The 24,208-nt window shown below is 41.8% G+C and overlaps 2 protein-coding genes across 5 annotated transcripts in view; both read left to right on the plus strand.

Moving 5' to 3' along the window:
• Positions 1–24,208, plus strand: part of LOC116747772 (SH3 domain-containing kinase-binding protein 1-like) — a 103,318-nt gene that overhangs the window by 56,355 nt on the left and 22,755 nt on the right. The gene's annotated exons all lie outside the window — the stretch shown is intronic.
• Positions 1–24,208, plus strand: part of LOC116746979 — a 57,799-nt gene that overhangs the window by 21,745 nt on the left and 11,846 nt on the right. For 2 of the 4 annotated variants that reach the window (XM_032618767.1, XM_032618768.1), the window contains exons 3-4: positions 4,386–4,556; positions 7,533–8,100. In XM_032618767.1, coding sequence (XP_032474658.1) covers positions 4,386–4,556; positions 7,533–7,903 — 542 coding nt within the window. In that variant the 3' untranslated portion in view covers positions 7,904–8,100. Of the gene's footprint in view, positions 1–4,309; positions 4,557–7,532; positions 8,101–24,208 lie in introns of those variants that run through there. The other 2 variants (XM_032618766.1, XR_004347938.1) reach the window with 2 other exon arrangements.

Raw genomic sequence — 24,208 nt, forward strand, 5'->3', positions numbered from 1 at the left:
TGGGAACCTGACCGCTAGGAGATGAGGAGATGAGGTGGTTTTCTCAAACTCTTCCCGATCCGATGGTGTACCATCCTCTGGGTGTCCCATGCATGTTTTAGCTGTACGAAGGGTGGCCTGCAGCTGGAGATTTGGGACCCATGGAATCAGGACCAGGCAGTATTACTCTAAAGGAGCTGCATTTGCTGACTCATGCTCACCAAGCCTCTCAGCCCCACGAATGTCCAGCCTTAGGTCCCATCCAGCTGTGTGTTTAGATATGCTCAATTCAGCTTGCATCCCAGCCCATGAACGAATTCTGTAGGAATTTATCTCTTACTCAGTGTCTTTTTTAAAATTTATTTTTATAAGGGGGTGTAGCTGATTTTCAGTGCTGTGTTTCTTGCTGCTGTACATCCACTTGATTGACTTACAGAGAGACATCGATAAATTCTTTTTCAGATTCTTACCAGTCGTATATAATCTTTTTCAGTGTGTAGATTGTGCTAAGTCCAGTCCTTTGAGCTTTAGAATAAGTCTTGTTGATTCCCTATTTGGTCTATGGAACAGTATATGCTCATTTCAAACTCCTGGTTTATGTCTCACTTCAACTGACATTTGCACTCTAGCAACCATAAGTGTGTTTTCTAAATGTGTGATTCTGTGTCTCTTTTGTCATTTAGTTCATGTGTAGCAATGTTGATATTCCACCTATAACTGATATCTTATGATAAGTCTCTTTTTCTGTCTGACTTATGTCACTGAGAATGATCGTACCTAAGTACAGCTGAGTTGCTGCAACTGGCCTTATTTCATTGATTTCATGGCTGAGTTATATTCCATTGTACATAAGTATCACATCTTCTTTATCCATGTTTTCCTTCCAAGGAGATTTCGGTTGTATCCAAGTCGAGGCTCTTGTAAACAGACCAGCACTAAACGTTGTGGTGCCTGTGTCCTGTCGAGTGTTGCTTTTCCCAAGATATACGCCCATGAGTGGAAGTGCCGTATGCTCTATAGCTTTGTTTCTGAAATTTTTTTGGAAACACAATACACTTCTCTACAGCGCCATTGGCAATTTACCATCCCACAATCACCGTGAAAAGGCTCCCTTTTCTCCATGCCCTATGCTGCATTTCTGGTTTTTACACTTTGTGAGGATGGCCTTCGGAGTGATGTGATATCTCTTCGTAGTGTTGATTTGCACTGCACGCCTCTTTGGTTGTTGAAAAGGTGCATATGTGTTTTTCCTGAATATGTTCAGGAAAAATGCATATGCCCTTTTTGGCCAATGGCATCATTGAAGAAGTTCTATCCCTTTCCATTTGCTTTCATGGCGAGTGCAATCTACCACTTGAAAACCCCTTCCTGCAATTCTGCCTTGTTTTCTTGTCCTTTTTCATGACTTACCTCAAGGCATTTTTCCAGGATTGCTTCCAGCCCTATTCTGGTTTCAGTGGCAAGCTGAGCCTTTGGTCAATTCCTCTTCCTGATTGGAAATTAGAGTGGCATGCCCCTGTTCAGACACCTCGGGCTTGTCTCTCATGGTTCCCCCTCTTCCCCTTCATCCTCCAGACAAATTCCAAACTGTGCGAAACAGGATGTTGAAGGTGCTGACTTCCCCTGGTGAGTAGATTGTTAGAAAAGAGGCTGGAGTTGGGACCCGAGCACCAGGAGATGAGGAGATGAGGTGCCTTCTCCAAACTCTTCCCGATCAGACAGTGTACCATCCTCTGTGTGTCCCATGCATATTTTAGCTCTAGGAAGGTTCCCCTGCACCTGGAGATTTGGGACCCTTGGAATGGGGCCAGGCAGTATTATTCTAAAGGTGCTGCATTTGCTGGCCCATCCTCACCAATTTTCTCACTCCACGAGTGTCCATCCTTAAGTCCCATCTCTCTGTGGGTCTAGATGTAGTCAATCCAGGTTGCATCAGAGACCCTGAAGGAATTCTGTAGGAATTTCTCTCTCTCACTGTCTTTTTAAAAATTTTTTTGTAATTTATTTTTTTTATTTTTATTTTTTTAATTTATTTATTTATTTTTGGCTGTGTTGGGTCTTCGTTTCTGTGCGAGGGCTTTCTCCAATTGCGGCGAGTGGGGGCCACTCTTCATCGCGGTGCGCGGGCCTCTCACTGTCGCGGCCTCTCTTGTTGAGGAGCACAGGCTCCAGATGCGCAGGCTCAGTAGTTGTGGCTCACGGGCCTAGTTGCTCCGCGGCATGTGGGATCTTCCCAGACCAGGGCTCGAACCCGTGTCCCCTGCATTAGCAGGCAGATTCTCAACCACTGCGCCACCAGGGAAGCCCCTGTAATTTATTTTTATAATGGGGTACAGCTGGTTTTCAGTGTTGTGTTTCTTGTTGCTGTACATCTTCTTGATTCACTTAATGAGAGACCTCAATAAATTCTTTTTTAGATCCTTACCAGGCGTATATATTCTTTTCCAGTGACTAGAGTGTTGTGAGTCCAGTTCTTTGAGCTATAGAGTAGGTCTTGTTGATTAGCTATTTGGTTTGGAACCATATCTGTGCTAATTTCAACCTCATGGTTTATGCCTCACCCCACCCCACCTTTCACCTTTGGCAGCCATAAGTGTGGTTTCTAAATGTGTGACTCTGTTTCTGTTTTGTAATTTAGTTCATGTGTAGCCATTTTTAGATTCCACCTATAAGTGATATCTCATGATAAGTCTCTTTTTCTGTCTGACTTATGTCACTTAGAATGATCTTACCTAAGTCCACACGAGTTGCTCCAACTGGCCATATTTCATTGATTACCTGGCTGAGGTATATTCCATTGTCTGTAAGTACCACTTCTTCTTTATCCATTTTTCTTCCCCAAGGACATTTATGTTGTATCCAGTTCGAGGCTCTTGTAAACAGAGCAGCAATAAACGTTGGGATGCTTGTGTCCTGTAGATTTTTGGTTTTCACAGGATTTACGCCCATGAGTGCAAGTGTCGTATGCTCTGTATCTCTGTTTTTTAAATTTTGTGGGAAACACAATACACTTCTGCAGGCTGGCCGTTGGCAATTTACATTCCCACCATCAGTGTAGCAGGGTTCCATTTTCTCCAAACCTTGTCCTGCATTTCTGGTTTCTACATTTTGTGAGGCTAGCCCTTCTGACTGATTCGAATTGATACCTCTTTGTAGTGTTGATTTGCATTGCCAGCCCTTTTTGGCCAACTGCGTTATTGGTGAAGTTCAGCCGCTTTTTCATGTGCTTTAATGGCTAGTTCAATCTACCTCTTGAAATTCCTTTCCTGCAATTCTGCCTTTCGTTAAAATCCTATACCATGTCTTACCTGAAGACATTTTTCGATGATAGGTATCATTTTAAACCCTGCAGGTTTGTGAATTACAGTGCTCCTGACCTCCATTTTTCAACTTGTTTCTTTGAGATACAGCAACAAAACAGCAGGATTGCTTCAAGCCCTATTCTGGTTCCGGGGCAAGGTGAACCTTTGGTTAATTCCTCTTACTAAATGGAAATTAAAGTGGCATTTTCCTGCCCAAACACCTAGGGCTTGTCTCTCATGGTCCTCCCCCTTCCGCTTCATCCTCTGGACAAATTCCAAACTGTGTGAAACTGGATGTTGAAGGTGCTGACTTCGTTAAGTGGGGAGATTGTTCAGAACGAGGCTGGTGGGGGGAACCCGAGCACCTGGAGATGAGGAGATGAGGTGCCTTTTCCAAACTCTTCCCGATCATACGGTGTACCATCCTCTGGGTGTGACAGGCATGTTTCAGCAGTAGGAAGGGTCCCCTGCAAGTAAGGGGAACACCAGGGGTCTTTTCAAATCCGTGTCTCCAAGAACCCCAAAACTGGGGAAGTTTTAAGCTACGGGTACATGCATGTATGTTCATGAAGGGCCTTGGGCAGTAGGCAGAGTCCAAGCTTTAGATGATTGAGGGTCAGAAGTGGTCACCATTGGCCTCCCTTAAATTACATTTTATCTGGCCTTGGTTCTTTCCCTTTATAGGTTATTACAAAATATTGAGTGTAGTTTCCTGTGCTATACAGTAGGCCCTTGTTGATTATCCATTTTATACATAGCATTGTGTATGTGTTAATCCCAAAATCTTAAATTACCCCTCCCCGCCCCTTTCCCCTTTGGTAACAATAAATTAAAAGATTTTATGTTTCTCAGAAATGGGGGAGCTAAAAGAATGGTATCATTTTCAATGGAAAAGCATTCAAAAGAAGATTGAAGCTTCAGCCAAGATCATTAGATGTACATTCTTGGAAAACAATCATTTAATTTCTCTAAACTTGACCTGACAAATAAGACAATAACCCTCCACTGACCTTGCTTATAATAAAGTGATGGAAATAACAAATGGAACTGTTCGAAACATCTTATTTTACCCGAGCCTTATACACTGCTCTGCATTCCTTACAGTTTGGCTCACACATCTGTTCACTGAAGTTACAATGTTCTCAATTTCTGTTACTGATCCTCCAGAGTGGGCCCCAACAAGGGTCCCCCTGCCCAGTGTCATTGGAGTCAACAGACTGAGACTGAGTTTGGTTCAAGCAAAGGAAACTTTATATTCTGATCAGAGAATGCAAGGTGAGAGCGTGGGCTCCCGCGCAGGCTGTGGGCTGGGCTGCTGTGTAGGGATCCCAGCAGCATCAGCCGGGAGGAGGGGCGGAGCTCTCGAGGGCCGGGTTGGCTGCAGCTCAGGCTCTATGTCGCGGAGTCTGCATGGGGCCCTGGGAGCTGAATTGTCGACCCAGCCATTCTGCATTAGGAAATCGGGTCTGAAGTGCCAGGTGTGGGACCTCTGCATGCGGAACCCTAGGAGCACCTGAAATTAGACAAAGCACAAAGGAAAAAACGGTTAGACTTTATTTTATTGCCCAGATTCTATTTTTATCTCCCAGGAATTTTTCCTGGGCTTTGCCGGTGACAAACCCCTCCTCTGCCTTTTGTCTCATTGCTCATTCTTGGGGCGGTGTGGGCGCAGACCCCTCTTCTGTAACTGCTTCATGCTGAGTCCTCATACTCAGGGGTACGGGCAGAACTTCTCCCCAGCAGCCTCCAGGTGAGGTTGGTTGTCCCCAGGCCTCCTGCCTCACTGCTCGTCCGCCTGAGCGCCAGCATTGGAAGTGTTATAGATTCTAATGACCTTTAAGGGTCCAGGAAAGAGATGTGCAGAGACGCTGGGGGGTCCGGTTTTACCCCGCTCCACATTTGTTCGGCCACCTTAGGCTGACGGTTTCTGCCAGCCTAGATGCTCTGACCAGTAGTCCGCACTTTCTTCAGTTAGGCCCCTGAATTAACGTACAAACAGCACCAGATGTCAGAGCCCTGCCCGCTCAACTCCCAGACAGTCCAGGGCCAGTGGTAATCCAGGACCATGACGGCCACTGAGTCAACGGTCTTTTGAAGTAGCCAGGAGTCCAGCCAGTCTCATTGGCTGCCATCACTGCGGTGTCTGTAGGCTTTTCTATGGTGACAGCGTGATATACGGTTCCCCCGCCAAGCTTATTAGCTCCCCTCTCGGTGCAGTAAGTCCTGCAAGCAGTAGTCTGCTCTTTTGGGGCACACTCTTGTTGTTTTCTGAGAGAAACTCCAGGTCAAGTGATGGTAACACGAGTCGTCATGGGGGCCCGTTGCCTCCGGTTGTCTCTCTGAAGGTTGGAGTTGGAGGGCCTCCTCACTCGAGGTCAGTGTGCCCACGGAGCGACCCCTGCAACTTCAGGGCTTGGTAGGTGGTTAGGATCACCACGTGGGGTCCTTTTCCCTTAGGAGGGAGCTGGCCTTGTGGGCTGCTGATTTCCAGGTTTTTAGATACTCCCAGTATCCTTGCCGGATGGGGCAGCTGGCCAAGCCCTTGGTGACAGTAGCTTCTCCTACCTGGATGGCATACTTGAGTTGTTCCAGTTCAAGTGGTCCCAGTTTTTGTGCTAATACTCCAAGGGCGGTTCACCTTCTACCTGGAATGTAAAGGTCAAAGGGTTTAGCTAAATTAGGGAGGTCCAGGGCAAGGATCTGAATTAACTGCTCTTTCCATTCTTGAAAGACCACTTCTGGATTCTATTCGAAAGGATCATCATCTTTTCCTTTCAATGTTTCATATAGAGGCCCAGCTATTAGACTGTAGTTCTGGATCCAGATGTGGCAAACCCCGACCTCCCCAGGAACCCCTAAGCTATCTTCTAGTTTTAGAAGGGGTAAGTCTGCAAATGGCTTCTTCCCTTTCCTGGGATCGGCTTCTCCGACCTTCTGTGAGAATGAAGCCCAGGCAGGTCACCGTAGTCTGTGCTATTTGAGCTTTTTCTTGGACACCTTCTATCCTTTATTGGCTAGGTAGTTCAGAGGCCTCCTTAGTAGGGCTGGCGATCAGAATGTCATCTGCATATTGAAGGAGGGTTCCCTTCTCCAGAGGTAGAACTTTTAGGTTTTAGTTAAGTTTCCCCAAAGGTGGTGTGGGAATTTTTGAGTCCTTGGGGCACGACGGCCCCAGCAGTATTGTCTTCGTTGTATGTTGAGTCCTGCCAATCACAAGCCAAAATTTCTTGTGACTCTGGGACTAATGGAATACAGAAGAAGGCATCATCTAACTGTAATACAGAATACCATGTCCTTGTGGATGGTAGAATTACCATCAGGGTGTAGGAATTAGGAACTACTGGATGTATATCCTCAGTGGCTTCACTGACGGTCCTGACGTCTTTTACCAGGTACCCAGTAGCCCACGGGTCTCTCGTGGTCAGGCCCCTCCCAGGATTTGGAGCTCACCCGGCAGGTACCCAGCAGCCCACAGGGCTCTCATGGTCAGGCCCCTACCAGGATATGGAGCTCACCTGTGTAGGTACCCAGCAGCCCACGGGGCTGTCGTGGTCAGGCCCCTCCCCGGGAATGGAGCTCACCTGAGCAGGCACCCAGCAAGCCTGGGCAAACAGGAACCGTGCACATAGCCCTCATTGAAGAGCACCCCCAGCTCACCTGTTGGTCAGAGCTGACACAGAGCACCTCAGAGCAGGACTTGAAATAACAAACAGCAGCTCCGACAGGTCTGTGACCCTGGGCATTACTCTGTGCGGCCTCCCTCCACCTGGTCTTCCACTGCAGCTGGGGCACCAGGCCTCTGTCTCCACCCACCACCCCTCGTCTCCCTGACTCCTGGGTTCCCTTCATTAGGAGAGGGTGTTCTTGAAGTTGTCTCCCACTCATGGGCCAGATAAAATGATTAGAAAGCCAGAGCTACAACCCCTTGTCTATCCTGACTATCAGGACCCCACACCTGTTCCTTGGACCTGGCCGGTTCAGCAAGGTCCATTTTCTGCAACTGTGAGCCCTTGAGGGGCGAGGATTGGCTGACCTGGGCAGCCTGACCCTGCCCGCCTACCCTCCCCAAGGTGTGCCTGAGTTGAGGTCAATATAAACACTCCTCCAGGCAGCAAGATCCCCTGCAGCTGTGCCTGACGCCAAAATCTCTGCCCCGTCAGGAGTCGCGGGGCTGGGCTGGTGGGAGGGAGGGAGGCGCCACGGCTCTGTGGGTGGCCCGGTGTGAGTGGGGCTCTGCTGGACTTTCTGCAGGAATTGCCGGGCTGCCACCTGCTAAAGAAGAGGATGTGTCACCCATACCTGCCACTGGAATTTCTCCCTGTGCAGAGGTGAGGAAGGAAAAAATCAGTGGGGGCCGGGACAGGAAGGGTATCTCAGGCAGGGAAATGGAAAGCTTCCAGAAGTACACCTGGGGCCAGGACCATCCTGGTTGGCCTGCAGGCACCAAGTTGGCCTGCGTGCTGTCACTGGTGGGGCTCCACAGCCCTTCCTCTAGGCTTTCAAGTCCTTGCACACATTCAGGTGTTTTACCTGGGAAGGGTGGGAAAAGTTCAGCAGCAGCTGGCCTGGGGCTCAGCTCACGTTTACTCAGAGACGCCTCGGCACGGTCCCCCTTGCAATGAGGATGCTCCTTGCGCAGGGGGTGCAGGGGCTGCTGGCTGCATGGGAGATGATTCCCAACGTCTGACCAACTTCAGAATTGTTTACCACTGGAGCAAATGCCCTGATAAGGTTTTCCTCTGTATAACTGGTGGGTTCTGTTTTTTTTTTCTTTCTTGGTTCAAGGTGGATTTTATTCCTCTTTTTTGTATTTATAGATATAATCATGGAAATAATTCATTCATATAAATACATCGATGCGAAGGAAAGAACTTTTTTCTGTTTTATTTTTATTTATTTTTAATTTCTGAATTTTATTTTTTATACCGCAGGTTCTTATTGGTTATCTATTTTATACATATAAGTGTATACATGTCAATCACAGTCTCGCAATTCATCCCACCACCATACCCCCATGGCTTTCCCCCCTTGGTGTCCATACGTTTGTTCTCTACATCTGTGTCTCTATTTCTAACCTGCAGTCCGGCTCATCTGTACCACTTTTCTAGGTTCCACATATACGCATTAATGTACAATATTTGTTTTTCTCTTTCTGACTTCACTCTGTATGACAGTCTCTAGATCCATCGACGTCTCTACAAATGACCCAATTTCATTCCGAGTAATATTCCATTTTATCTATGTACCACATCGTTATCCATTCGTCTGTCGGTGGGCATTTAGGTTGCTTCCATTACCTGGCTATTGTAAATAGTGCTGCAATGAACATTGTGGTGAATGTGTCTTTTTGATTTATGGTTTTCTCTGGGTATATGCCCAGTAGTGGGATTGCTGGATCATATGATAATTCTATTTTTAGTTTTTAAGGAACCTCCATACTGTTCTCCATAGTGACTGTATCAATTTACATTCCCACCAATAGTGGAAGAGGGTTCCTTTTCTCCAAAGCCTCTCCAGCATTTGTTGTTTGTAGATTTTCTGATGATGCCCATTCCAACAGGTGTGAGGTGATACCTCATTGTAGTTTTGATTTGCATTTCTCTAATAATTCGTGATGTTGAGCAGCTTTTCATGTGCGTCTTGGCCATCTCTATGTCTTCTTGGAAGAAATGTCTATTTAGGTCTTCTGCCCATTTTTGTATTGGGTTGTTTGTTTTTTTTAACATTGAGCTACATGAGCTGTTTATATATATTGGAGATTAATCCTTTGTCCATTGATTTGTTTGCAAATATTTTCTCCCATTCTGAGGGTTGTCTTTTCGTCTTGTTTGTAGTTTCCATTGCTTTGCAAAAGCTTTTACGTTTCATTAGGTCCCATTTGTTTAGTTTTCTTTTTTATGGCATTACTCTAGGAGGTGGATCAAAAAAGATCTTGCTGTGATTTATGTTAGAATATTCTTCCTATGTTTTCCTCTAAGAGTTTTATACTGTCTGGTCTTACATTAAGGTCTCTAATCCGTTTTGAATTTATTTTTCTGTATGGTGTTAGGGGGTGTTCTAATTTCATTCTTTTACATGTAGCTGTCCATTTTTCCCAGCACCACTGATTGAAGACACTGCCTTTTCTCCATTGTATAGTCTTGCCTACTTTGTCATAGATTAGTTGACCGTAGGTGTGTAGGTTTATCTCTGGGCTTGCTTTCTTTTTTTTTTTCCTTTTACACCTTTATTGGAGTATAATTGTTTTACAATGGAGTGTTAGTTTCTGCTGTATAACAAAGTGAATCAATTATACATATACATATATCACCATATCCCCTCCCTCTTGCATCTCCCTCCCACCCTCCATATCCCACCCCTTTAGGTGGTCACAAAGCACTAAGCTGATCTCCCTGTGCTATGTGGCTGCTTCCCAGTAGCTATTGATGTTACATTTGGTAATGTATATATGTCCATGCCACTCTCTCACTTCGTCCCAGCTTACCCTTCCCCCTCCCCGTGTCCTCAAGTCCTTTATCTACGTCTGTGTCCTTAATCCTGTCCTGCCCCTAGGTTCTTCATAAACTTTGTTTTCTTTGGATTCCATATATCTCTGTTAGCATACGGTATTTATTTTTCTTTCTGACTTACTTCACTGTGTAGGACAGGCTCTAAGTCCATCCACCTCACTACAAATAACTCAGTTTTGTTTCTTTTTATGGCTGAGTAATATTCCATTGTATATATGTGCCAGATCTTCTTTATCCATTCATCTGTTGATGGACACTTAGGTTGCTTCCATGTCCTGGCTATCGTAAATAGAGCTGCAATGAACATTGTTGTACATAACTGTTTTTGAATTATGGTTTTCTCAGGGAAAATGCCCAGTAGTTGGATTGCTGGGTCTATGGTACTTCTATTTTTAGTTTTTTAAGGAACCTCCATACTGTTCTCCCTAGTGGCTATTTCAATTTACATTCCCACCAACAGTGCAAGAGGGTTCCCTTTTCTCCAATAAATACCCCTCCAGCATTTATTGTTTGTAGATTTTTGATGATTGCCATTCTGACTGCTGTGAGGTGATAAAGCATTGTAGTTTTGATTTGCATTTCTCTAATGATTAGTGATGCTCAGCATCCTTTCATGTGTTTGTTGGCAATCTGTATATCTTCTTTGGAGAAATGTCTATTTAGTTCTCTGCCCATTTTTGGATTGGGTTGTTTGTTTTGTGATATTGAGCTACATGAGCTGCTTGTAAATTTTGGAGATTAATCCTTCGTCATTTGCTTCATTTGCAAATATTTTCTCCCATTCTGAGGGTTGTCTTTTGGTCTTGTTTATGTTTTCCTTTGCTGTGCAAAAGCTTTTAAGTTTCATTCGGTCCCATTTGTTTAGTTTTGTTTTTATTTCCATTTCTCAAGGAGGTGGGTCAAAAAGGATCTTGCTGTCATTTATGTCATAGAGTGTTCTGCCTATGTTTTCCTCTAAGTTTTATAGTGTCTTGTCTTACATTTAGATCTCTAATCCATTTTGAGTTTATTTTTGTGTATGGTGTTATGGAGTGTTCTAATTTCATTCTTTTACGTGTAGCTGTCCAGTTTTCCCAGCACCACTTACTGAAGAGACTGTCTTTTCTCCATTGTATATCCTTGCCTCCTTTGTCATAGATGAGTTAGCCATAGGTACGTAGGATTATCTCTGGCGTTCTATTTTGTTCCATTGATCTATATTTCTGTTTTTGTGCCAGTACCATATAGTCTCGATTACTGTAGCTTTGTAGTATAGTCTGAAGTCAGGAAGTCTGATTTCTCCAGCTCTTTTAATTCCCTCAAGATTGCTTTGGCTATTGGGGGTCTTTTGTGTCTCCATACAAATTTTAAGATTTTTTTGTTCTAGTTCTGTAGAAAATTCCACTGGTAATTTGATAGGGATTGCATTGAATCTGTAGATTGCTTTGGGTAGTATAGTCATTTTCACAATATTGATTCTTCTAATCCAAGAACATGGATTATACCTCCATCTGTTTATATCATCTTTGATTTCTTTCAGCAGTGTCTTATAGATTTCTGAGTACAGGTCTTTTACCTCCTTAGGTAGGTTCATTCCTACGTATTTTATTATTTTTGTTGCAATGGTGAATGGGATTGTTTCCTTAATTTCTCTTTCTGATCTTTCATTGTTAGTGTAGAGGAATGCAAGAGATTTCTGTGCATTAATTTTGTATCCTGCAACTTTACCAAATTCATTGATTAGCTCTAGTAGTTTTCTGGTGGCATTTTTAGGATTCACTATGTATAGTATCGTGTCATTTGCAAACAGTGACAATTTTACTTGTTCTTTTCAAATTTGTATTTCTTTTTCTTCTCTGACTGCTGTGTCTAGGACTTCCAAAACTATGTTGAATAATAGTGGTGAGAGTGGACATCCTTGTCTTGTTCCTGATCTTGGAGGAAATGCTTTTAATTTTTCACCATTGAGAATGATGTTTGCTGTGGGTTTGTCATATACGGCGTTTATTATATTGAGGTAGATTCCCTCTATGCCCACTTTTTAGGAGACTTTTTATCATAAATTGGTGTTGAATTTTGTCAAAAGCTTTTCCTGCATCTATTGGGATGATCATATTTTTATTCTACAATTTGTTAATATGGTGTATCAGATTGATTAATTTGTGTATATTGAAGAATCCTTGCATTCCTGGGATAAACCCCACCTGATCATGTTGTATGATCCTTTTAGTGTGTTGTTCAATTCTGTTTCCTAGTATTTTGTTGAGGATTTTTACATCTATATTCATCAGTGATATTGGTCTCTAATTTTCTTTTTCTGCAGTATCTTTGTCTGGTTTTGGTATCAGGGTGATGGCAGCCTCATAGAATGAGTTTGGGAGTGTTCCTTTCCCTGCAAATTTCTGAAGACTTTGAGAAGGTTGGGTGTTAGCTTTTTTCTAAATATCTGATAGAATTCACCTCTGATGCAATCTGGTTCTGGACTTTTGTTTGTTGGAAGATTTTTAATCACAGTTTCAATTTCATTACTTGTGCTTGGTCTGTTCATATTTTCTGTTTCTTCCTGTTTCAGTCTTAGAAGCTTATACCTTTCTAAGAATTTGTCCATTTCTTCCAGGTTGTCCATTTTATTGGCATAGAGTTGCTTGTAGTAGTCTGTTAGGATGCTTTGTATTTCTGTGGTGTGTGTTGCAACTTCTCCTTTTTCATTTCTAATTTTACTGATTTCAGTCCTCTCCCCCTTTTTCTTTCTTTCTTTTTTTTTTTTGTGGTATGCAGGCCTCTCACTGCTGTGGCCTCTCCCATTGCAGAGCACAGGCTCCAGACACGCAGTCTCAGCAGCCATGGCTCACAGGCCCAGCCGCTCCGCTGCATGTGGGATCTTCCCAGACCAGGGCACGAACCCGTGTCCCCTGCATCGGCAGGCAGACTGTCAACCACTGTGCCACCACGGAAGCCCTCTCCCTCTTTTTCTTGAGTCTGGCTAAAGGTTTATCATTTTTGTTTATCTTCTTAAAGAACCAGCTTTTAGTTTTATTGATCTTTGTTATTGTTCTCTTTGTTTCTATTTCATTTATTTCTGCTCTGATCTTTATGATTTCTTTCCTTCTACTAACTTTGGGTTTTGTTCTTCTTTCTCTAGTTTCTTTAGGTGTAACGTTAGATTGTTTATTTGAGATTTTTCTTGTTTCTTGAGGTAGGCTTGTATTGCTGTAAACTTCCCTCTTAGAACTGTTTTTGCTGCATCCCATAGGTTTTGGATCATCATGTTTTTGTTGTCATTTGTCTCTAGGTAGCTTTTGATTTCCTCTTTTATTTCTTCAGTGATCTCTTGGTTATTTAGTAACGTATTGTTTAGCCTCCATGTGTTTGTGTTTTTTACATTTTTCCCCCTGTAATTGATTTCTAATCTCATAGCCTTGTTGTTGGAACAGATGCTTGATATGATTTCAGTTTTCTTAAATTTACTGAGGCTTTATTTGTGACCCAAGATGTGATCTATCCTGGAGAATGTTCTGTGTGCAGTTGAGAAGAATGTGTAATCTGATGTTTTCGGATGGAATGTCCTATAATAATCAATTAAATCTCTTTGGTGTATTGTGTCATTTAAAGCTTGTGTTTCCTTATTAATTTTCTGACTGGATGATCTCCATTGGTGTAAGTAAAGTGTTAAAGTCCCCTGCTATTCTTGTGTCACTGTCGATTTCCTCTTTTACAGCTGTTAGCAGTTGCCTTATGTATTGAGGTGCTCCTATGTTGGGTACATATATATTTATAATTGTTGTATCTTCTTCTTGGATTGATCCCTTGATCATTATGTAGTGTCCTTCCTTGCCTCTTGTAACATTCTTTATTTTAAAGTCTATTTTATCTGATATGAGTATTGCTACTCCAGCTTTCCCTTGATTTTCATTTGCATGGAATATCATTTTCCATCCCCTCACTTTCCGTGTGTATGTGTCTCTAGGTCTGAAATGGGTCTCTTATAGACAGCATATATATGGATCTTATTTTTGTATCCATTCAGCAAGCCTGCGTCTTTTGGTTGGATCATTTAATCCATTCACATTTAAGGTAAATATCTATATGTATGTTCCTATTACTATTTTCTTAATTGTTATGGGTTTGTTTTTATATATCCTTTTCTTTTGTGTTTCCCACTTAGAGAGGTTTCTTTAGCATTTGTTGTAGAGCTGGTTTGGTGGTGCTGAGTTCTCTTAGCTTTTGCTTGTTTGTAAGCTTTTGATTTCTCCATCAAATCTGAATGAGATCCTTGCTGGGTAGAGTTCTCTTGGTTGTAGGTTCTTCCCTTTCATCACTTTAAATATATCATGCCACTCCCTTCTGGTTTTTAGAGTTTCTGCTGAGAAATCAGCTGTTAACCTTATGGGAGTTCCCTTGTATGTTATTTGCCATTTTTCCCTTGTTGCTTTCAGTAATTTTTCTTTGTCTTTAATTTTTGTCAATTTGATTGCTATGTGCCTCACCATTTTTCTCCTTTGGTTTATCCTGCCTGGGACTCTCTGCACTTCCTGGACTTGGGTGGCTATTTCCTTTCCCATGCTAGGGAAGTTTTCGACTATAATCTCTTCAAATATTTTCTTGGGTCCTTTCTCTCGCTCGTCTCCTTCTGGGACCCCTATAAGGCGATTGTTGTTGCCTTTAATGTTATCCCAGAGGTCTCTTAGGCTGTCTTCATTTCTTTTCATTCTTTTTTCTTTATTCTGTTCTACGGCAGTGAATTTCACCTTTCTCTCTTCCAGGTCACTTATCCGTTCTTCTGCCTCAGTTATTCTGTTGTTGATTCCTTCTAGTGTATTTTTTTTGTGTGTGTGGTACGCCGGGCTCTCACTGTTGTGGCCTCTCCTGTTGCAGAGCACAGGCTCCAGACGCGCAGGCTCAGCGGCCATGGCTCGTGGGCCCAGCTGCTCCGCGGCATGTGGGATCTTCCCAAACCGGGGCACAAACATGTGTCCCTGCATTGGCAGGCAGACTCTCAACAACTGCGCCACCAGGGAAGCCCTCTAGTGTATTTTTCATTTCAGTTATTGTCTTGTTCATCTCTGTTTGTTTGTTCTTTAATTCTTGTAGGTCTTTGTTAAGCATTTCTTGCGTCTTCTTGATCTTTGTCTCCGTTCTTTTTCCAAGGTCTTGGATCATCTTCACTATCATTATTCTGAATTATTTTTCTGGAAGGTTGCCTATCTCCACCTCATTTAGTTGTTTTTCTGGAGTTTTATCTTGTTCCTTCATCTGGTACAAAGTCCTCTGCCTTTTCATTTTGTCTGTCTTTCTGTGAATGTGGTTTTCCTTCCACAGGCTGCAGAATTGTAGTTCTTCTTCTGCTGTCTGCCCTCTGGTGTATGAGTCTATCTTAGAGGCTTGTGCAACCTTCCTGATGTGAGGGACTGGTGGTGGGCAGAGCTCAATAAAACTTTAATCTGCTTGTCTGCTGATGCATGGGGCTGAATACCCTCTCTGTTGGTTTTTGGCCTGAGGCAACCGAACACTGGAGCCTACCTGGCTCTTTGGTGGGGCTAGTGGCGGACTCTGGGAGGGCTCATGCCAAGGAGGACTTCCCAGAACTTCTGCTGCCAGTGTCCTTGTCCCCATGGTGAGCCACAGCCACTCCCCACCTCTGCAGGAGACCCTCTAAAACTAGAAGGTAGGTCTGATCAGTCTCCTATGGGGTCACTGCTCCTTTCCTTGGGTCCTTATGTGCACACTACTGTTGTGTGCCCTCCAACAGTGGAGTCTCTGTTGTGACTCTACGTCTCTGAGTGGAGTTGAGACTCTGGGACTCGTGAGTGGAGTCTCACAGACTCCTGGTCCTGTGAAGCTTCGATGCTTTGTGGTTGTGGAAATCCTATAGGAGACGGTCCACAGCAGGTGAAGCTAATGCTGTCAGTGGAGGTGGTGAAACCAAAGATCTGCAGTTCAGACTAAAATTGCTGATGTACATACACGACAAAACCATCTCATGTGAATGTAGTTCAAGCACGTTTAACATAAATACAGTCATGTTAATGCCTAACATCTTCTATCTTGTGCCTCCCCTCAGCGACCCCCTCCTCAGTTCCTGAGGCTCCTGTAAGTCATGTACAGGGGAATGGAGAGTGGGCTCTGTCCAATCTGAGCCCTGAGTTACCCTGTGTGTATCTTAGGATACTTTGTATTTCTGTGGTGTCTGTTGTAACATCATCACTTTCATTTCTGATTTGGGTCCTCTCTTTTTATAAAAAACATACTACTATTGTCTTTTATTCTTTACAGAAGCTTAATAAATGTTTGATCTACTACCCTCTATGTATACTTTTTGCAATGAGATTTTTACTTTTGTTTGTTTTCTTGTTACTATCAATAATTAGTGAGACTTCTTTTAAGCTTAAGTAAATTCCTTCAACATTGCCTATAAAGCTGGTTTATTAGTGATGAACTGTTTTAGCTTTTGCTAGTCTGGGAAACTCTTGATCTCTCCTTCAATTCTTCTCTTTTTCCATAAATTTATTTATTTATTTATTTTTGGCTGCATTAGCTCTTCATTGTAGTTCGTGGGCTCTTCTCTAGTTGTGGCAAGTGGAGGCTACTCTTCATTGTTGTGCAGGGGCTTCTCATTTTGGTGGCTCTTCTTGTTGAGGAACATGGGCTCTAGGTGCTCAGGCTTCAGTAGTTGTGGCTCGTGGGCTCAGTAGTTGTGGCTCATGGGCTCTAGAGCACAGGCTCAGTAGTTGTGGCACACAGGCTTAGTTACTCTGTGGCATGTGGGATCTTCCTGGATCAGGGCTCGAACCTGTGTTCCCTACATTGGCAAGCAGATTCTCAACCACTGTGCCATCAGGGAAGCCCTCTCCTTCAATTCTGAATCATAATCTTGCTGGTAGGGTATTCCTGTTGTAGACTTTTTTTCTTTTTAGCCCATTGAATATATCCTATCATTCCTTCCTAGTCTGCAAATTCTGCTGAGAAGTCATCTGACAGTCTTATAGGGAATACCTTGAACATAACTAGACCCTTTTATTTCACTGCTTCTGTGATCCCTCTTAAAATTTTAAATTTTTGGTGCTTTATAATGTGTCTTGGTGTGAACCTGTTTGTCTTCATCTTGTTTGGGACTCTGTGTTTCCTGGACCTGGATGTGTGTTTCCTTTCCCAGGTTAGGAAAGTTATCAGTTACTATATCCTCTAATAAGTTCTCTGCCCGTTTCTCTCTTCTCGTCGTTCTGGGACCCTGTAATGTTCATGTTAATATTCTTGATGTTGTCTCAGAGGTCCCTTTACCTATAGTCTTAATTGTTTTTTCTTTGTACTATTCTGTTTGGGTGATTTTCACCACTCTGTTTTCCATTTCACTGACCTGTTCTTCTGTATCATATAGTATAATGTGACTTCTCTTGTGTGTGTGTGTGTGTGTGTGTGTGTGTTTTAAGTTCTTTTATTGTATTGTTCACTGTTTGGTTCTTTTTGACATGTTATTACTCTTTGTTGAAATTCTCGCTATGTCCATCTATTCTTCTCCTGACTTGGGTGAGCATCTTTATAATCATTACTGTGAACACTTTTTATCGGGTAGAATGCTTGTCCCTGTTTTATTCAGTTCTTTTTCTGATGTCGTGTCTTGTTACTTCATTTGTAACATATTCCTCTGTTTCCTTATGTTTCCTAATTCTCTGTGCATTTCTATTCATTAGGTTCAGGTTGTTACATTCCCGGGTCTCAGAGAAGTGGCCTGATATAGGAGATGACTGATAGAGCCCAGCAGCACATTGTCCTCTGGCCAGCAGAGCCACATGCTCCAGGGGTGTCCCCTGTGTGGGCTGCACACACCTTTCTCTTACGGCAAGGCCAACTGCTGTAGACAAGCTGGTAGGTGGTGTTGGACCCTGGCCTAAATGGCTGTGAGCCCCTGTATGTGATTGCCGTGGGTGTGCTGATAACCAAGGCAGCCTTCCGTTATGGGTGGCTTTGTGGTGCTCCAGGTGCACAGGCGGACAGGGTAGGCCCCCAGTGTGTCTGGTTGTGAGGCCTCTGGTGCAGGAGTGCTATGGGCCTGGTGGTAAATGGAGCAGGCCCCTGATTCTAATCAGCTCCAGGGAAGACTCTAAAATGTTGCTTGCCAATGTCTCAGTTCCTAGCGGGAGTCCCAGCTGCCTCTTGCCTTTCCAAGAAGCTCTCCGAGATTAGCAAGTGGGTCTGACACACGTGTCTTTCACACTATTGGCTCTGCACAGGGACTGAGAACATGTGAGATTTGTGTGTGCCCTATGAGAGCAAAGTCTGTTTTCTTTAGCCTCCCAGCTTTCCAGAAAATAAGCCCTGCAGGATTTCAAAGCCAGACCTGCTGTGTTCTTTTCTTCCAGTGCAGGAACCCTGGGCTGAGCAGCCTGATGCCAGGCTCAGACCCTTCCCTCCATGTGGAGGACCTGTGCAATTGTGATATCTTCCAGCTGTGGGTCACTGCTCCATGTGTGGGTTCCAATTAGACTGTGTTTCCAGTCCTCCTACCTGCCTTGTGTTTTCTCCTTCCTTATATCTTTAGTTGTGGAAAATGTTCCCTGCTAGTCTTCAGAGATAATTTCCGTGTAAGTTGTAATTTGGGTGTGTCCGTGGCAGTAGGGGAGCTCAGTATCTTCCTACTCTATCTTCTTGATCCCTTCTCAAGAATTCTTTGAAAATATATGCATTTATTACTGTAAACATAACTCTTTGAATTGCAGTCTTGTTCCTGTATTCCATAAATTTAGGTACTTTGTGTTTCCAATTTTGTTTGCTGTAAGATTTCTTTTACATTTCCCTTTTGATTTATTCCTGTATGCATTGGCTATTCAGGAGCTTATTGTTCAATTTCTAAGTGTTCTTGAATTTTCAATTATTCTTTTTACTATTGAATTTCAGTTTCATACCATTGTGGTTGGAAATGATCCTTGATATGATTTCAATATTCTTGGATTTTTGAAGGCTTGTTTTGTGGCTTAACATAAGATCTACCCTAGGCAATGTTCTATGTGTACTTAAGAACAATGGAAAGTTTGCTGCTGTTGAGTGGAACATACTGTAGATGTATGTTAGGTTCATTTGATATCAAGTGTGTGTTCAAGTTCAGTGTTTCCTGATTGATATTGTCCGGATGATCTATACAGCGTTGAAAGTTGGGTATCGATGTTTCTTACCATTATTTTTATCTCTGCACATTTTCCCCTTCAGGTGGGTTAATATGTTCTTTATATGTTGAGAGGCTCCAAAGCTGGATACATACATATTTATAATTGTCATGATTTCTTGATGAATTAATCCATTTATCATTATATGATAACCTTCTTTCCTTTGAGAGGTTTGACTTCAAGTCTTTTTTACCTCATAATAGACTAGTCAGTCAAGTATCATTTTCATGGAGTATTTTTTTCCCAATCTTTCAATTTTATGCTATATATGGATTAGAAGTTAACATGAATATCTTGTACACAGTATAATTGAACTTTCTTTAATCCATTCAGCCACCCTATGGATTATTTAAATTGAAGTATAGTTGATTTACAATATTACATTAGTCTCAGGGGTACAACATATGGATTGAATATTTTTATAGATCATGCTCCACTAAAGTGATTACACAATAATGGCTGTATTTCCCTGTGTTGTACTATATATCCTTGTTTGTTTATTTCATACATAGGGGTACTGGATTTAGAGAAACAAACTACTGTTTTTCCCTCCCCCTTTTACTCGCCCCACCAGTAACCACTAATTTGTTCTCTGTGAGTCTATTTCTGTTTTGTTATATACATACCTTTCTTGCATTTTTAGATTCTACAGAGAAGTGAGAACATAGTGTATTTGTCTCTAACTTAAGTAGGTATAAATATTCTAGGCCTATCCACGTTGTTGCAAATGACAGAATTTGATCCTTTTTAATGGCTGAGTAATAGTCTATTGTGTATACATACCACGTCTTCTTTATCCACTCATCTGTTGATGGACATTTAGTTTGCTTCCATATGTTGGCAATTGTAAATAATGCTGCTATGAACATTGGGATGCATGTATCTTGTCAAATTGGTGTCTTCATTTTCTTTGGACATATACCAAGCAGTGGAATTGCTGGCTAATATGATACTTCTACTTTTAGCTTTTATCAGGACCTCCATATTCTTTTCATAGTGGGTGTACCAACTTACAATCCCACCAACAGTGTACTAGGATTCCCTTCTCCATGTCATGAACAACATTTCATATTTGTAGACTTTGGAATAATAGCCACGTTGAGAGGTGTGACCTGATGTCTCATTATGGGTTTTCTTGTGGGTCATTCATTAAATTTAATTTACAAAAGAAGGTGATAGGCTGGATGTGATCTCCAGGTTTAGTTTGCTAATGCCTGGTATAGGTTAATTTGGGGAGAATTAATACCTTTACAATGTTATTTATTGCTTACATTTTTCAGGTTGACATTTAGTGACTGGAAACATTTAAAATTTTTTCTCCCTGAAGGATATCTGAAGTCTGTTGGTTTGTTTCTGTTTTATAAATTTGTTCATTTCTGTCACTTTTTAGACTCCACTGTAAGTGATATCATATGATATTTCCTTTTCTATCTGACTTACTTCCCTTAGAATGAAATAATGCCATTTGCAGCAACAGGAACGGACCTAGAGATGATCATGCTTTTTCATTTCTGAGTAATATTTGATTGTGTACATGTACCACTTTTTCATTATCCATTCATCTGTTGATGGACATTTTGGTTGCCTCCATGTCTTGGCTATTGTAAATAGTGCTGCAGTGAATGTTTGGGTTTGGGTGCATTTGTCTTTTTGAATTCTGGCTTTCTGCAGATGTATGCCCAGAGGTAGGACTGCTGGATGATATGGTAGCTCTATTTTGACTTTATAAAGGTATCTCCATACTGTGCTTTATAGTGGCTCTTACCAGCTTACATCTCACCAACAGCATAGGAGGGTTCCCTTTTCTCCATGTCCTCTCCAGCATTTATGGTTTGTAAACTTTTTCATGATGGCCATTCTGACTGTGCAAGGTGATACCTTGTTGTGGTTTTGATTTGCATGTGTCTAATAATTCGAGATGTTGAGCATCTTTGCATGTTTTTTTTAAACACTGTGAGAAAAAGTTACAGTTGACATTGGCTTTTTGGAAGTCTATTGTGAATTTTTGTTCGATAACTACCACAGGACATTTGTTAAAGGGCAGGTATCATTTACACCCTGGCAGTCCTTGTGAATATTAAGTGCCCATAAGCACATGTTTTAAAGTTGCTGTTGTGGAAATGGGCACAGGCGGTAGGATTTCCTTCATGCCCCTCTCTGGTTACTTGGGTAACCAGACCCACTGTGGAAGACGGGCTCCTGGATTGTAAATTAGTGTGGGCTGTGGCAGAACAAACACCCAAAATCTTCTGTTTTGTTACTTCTTGTTTTTGTTTTAATTTTTCTTTTTTATTGAAGTTGATTTAAAATATTGTTTGTGGTAGGCATACAGAATCTTGTTCAGTTATGTATATTCATATGTCTATTCATCTTCAGATTCTTTTTCCATATAGGTTATTAGACAGTGTTGAATAGATTTCCCTTTGTTATACAGTAGGTCCTTGTTGATAATCTATTTTATATGTATTAGTGTAAATATTTTTCCCAGCCTCCTGATTTATTCCTTCCACCCACCTTTCCCATTGGGTAACCATAACCTTGTTTCTAAGTCTGTGAGTCTGTTTCTCTCTCTTTTATTTGTTTGGCTGTACTGTGAGGCATGTGTGATATTAGTTCTCCCAACACCAGGGATCAAACCCATGCCCCCTGAAGTGGAAGCTCGGATTCTTAACCATTGGACAACCTGGAAAGTCCCTGCTTCTCTCTTGTAAATCAGTTCATTTGTATCAATTTTTAAATTTCAGCTATAAGTAGTATCATATGATATTTGACTTTCTCTTTCTGACTTACTTCACTTAGTATGATTATCTCTAATTCTATCCATGATGCTGCAAAGGGCATTCCTTCATTCTTTTTCATTTCTGAGTAATATTTCACTGTGAACATGTACCACTTCTTTATCCATCCATCTGCTGATGGATATTTGGGTTACTTCCATGTCTTAGACATTGTAAATTGTGCTGCGGTACACATATGGTTGCATGTGTGTTTTCCAATTCTGGTTTTCTCCTGTTATACGCCTGGGAGTGGGACTGCTGGATCATATGGTGCCTCTAATTTTACCTTGTAAAGGCACCTCCATACTGTTATTTATAGTGGCTGTTACCACATTAGATCCAAACAGCAGCATAGGAGGGTTTCCTTTTTTCTACAACCTCTCAAGCATTTATTGTTTGTAGACTTTTCGATGATGGCTGTTCTTACTCATGTGAAGTGATCCCTCATTGGAGTTTTGATTTCCCTGAGGCTAATAATACAGGAATTAGAGCATCTTTTCAAGTGCTTTTCTTTTAAACAGTGTAAAATTTACCTATTGAAATAGGTAACCATTAGTGGTTTGGCAGGATCACATAGTAGCTCAATTGTTAACTTTTAAAGGCACCTTCATTCTGTTCTGATTAGTGGCTATTACGAGTTTACATCCCAGCAACAGCATAGGGGTGTATCCATTCTCGGAAACCCATTCAGCATTTATTGTTTGCAGACATTTTTTTCTGATGGCCATTCAGACTATTGTGAGGTGATGCCTTTTTGTAATTTAAATTTGCATTTCCCTAATAATTCTTGATGTTGAACATTTTTTCATGTCCTTTAAACAAAAAACACTGTGAGGAAATTTACCTCTTGAACTGTCTTTTCCAGATTTTCTACTGTTTTGCATATCAATGTCTATTCCTGACCGCAGGATATTTTTTGAGGGCAGGTGTCATTTAAAGCCCTGCAGTCCTTGTGAATATTGAGTGACCAATAGCACTGGGATTAAAGCTGCTGTTGCGGGAATTGGCCACAAGGCGGCAGATTTCTACATTCCCATCTTTGGTTACAAGGGCAGGAGAGCCTTCCTGGAAGTTGTGTTCCTAGGTTGCAAATTGTAGTGGAATGTTCCAGGACAAACTCCCAAAAGCTTCTGTCTCCTACTTATGTTTGTTTTTTAGATTCATTTTATGTTTTTCATCGGAGTAATGTTTTTTTAAACTAGATCCTTACTCTATCTACAATTACCCCTTTCTTCTTTGCCTTTAATATTTATTTACTTATTTATGGCTGTGTTGGGTTTTCGTTTCTGTGCGAGGGCTTTCTCTAGTTGCGGCAAGCGGGGGCCACTCTTCATTGCGGTGCACAGGCCTCTCACTGTCGCGGCCTCTTTTGCTGCGGAGCACAGGCTCCAGACACGCTGGCTCAGTAGTTGTGGCTCACGGGCCTAGTTGCTCTGCGGCATGTGGGATCCTCCCAGACCAGGGCTCGAACCCGTGTCCCCTGCATTGGCAGACAGATTCTCAACCACTGGGCCACCAGGGAAGGCCATATCGGAGTAAATTTTATTAGGGTGTTGTGATTCTCTGGGTGTACCGATTTTGATCAATTTTTCATACATATATCTGTTCATCTTTGGATCATGTTACCATGTAGGTTATTACAGAGTGTTGAGTAGACCTCCCTTGGTATTTGGTACGTGTTTGGTGATTATGTAATTTATATATATTAGTGATTATATAATTTATATTTTTTATAAGTTTATATATATATAACATACATTAGTGTATGTATGTTAACCCCATAATCCTAATTTATCCACCTTTCCTTTTGGTTAACCATTAGTTTGTTTTATACGTCTCTGAGTGTCTTTTCCTTTGGAAATATGTTCATTGGTACGAATCTTAAGATAACATCTATAAATTATATTACAGGATATATATCATGTACTTTCGACTTAACGTAATATGATTATTTCTAGACTCACCTGTAGTCCTGAGAATGGCATTGTTCATTTTTTTCGAAAGCTAATCTTCCATTAGGTACATGTACCACTTATTCTTTGTCCATTCATCTGTTGATTGACATTTTGGCTGCTTCCATATCTTGCCTATTTTGAATATTGCTGCAGGACAGCTTTGTCGGCCTGTGTCTTCTTGATTCGGCTCTTAGGTGACAGGCCCAGTGGTGGGCATGCTGGATCAAATGGCATCTCAATTTTTACTTTTAAATGCATCTCCTTTCTGTTCTCATTACTGGCTCTTACCACTTTACATCTCAGCAGCAGCTAGAGGGTACACAGTTCTCTAAAACCCTTTCAGGATTTATTGTTTGTAGACATTTTGCTGATGGTCATTCAATTGATGTGACTCGAAAACTTTTTGTAGATTAGATTTGCATGAGTCTAATAATTCCTGATGTTGAACTTTTATGCATTTTCCTTTTTTGAAAAAAAGAAGGTGTAAAACTTACCTCTTCATACTATCTTTTTGAAAAATTTGCCAGTTGTGAATTTTTTGGCCATTCC

This window comes from Phocoena sinus, chromosome X, assembly GCF_008692025.1.
Source record: "Phocoena sinus isolate mPhoSin1 chromosome X, mPhoSin1.pri, whole genome shotgun sequence".
Classification (NCBI taxonomy): Eukaryota; Metazoa; Chordata; class Mammalia; order Artiodactyla; family Phocoenidae; genus Phocoena; species Phocoena sinus.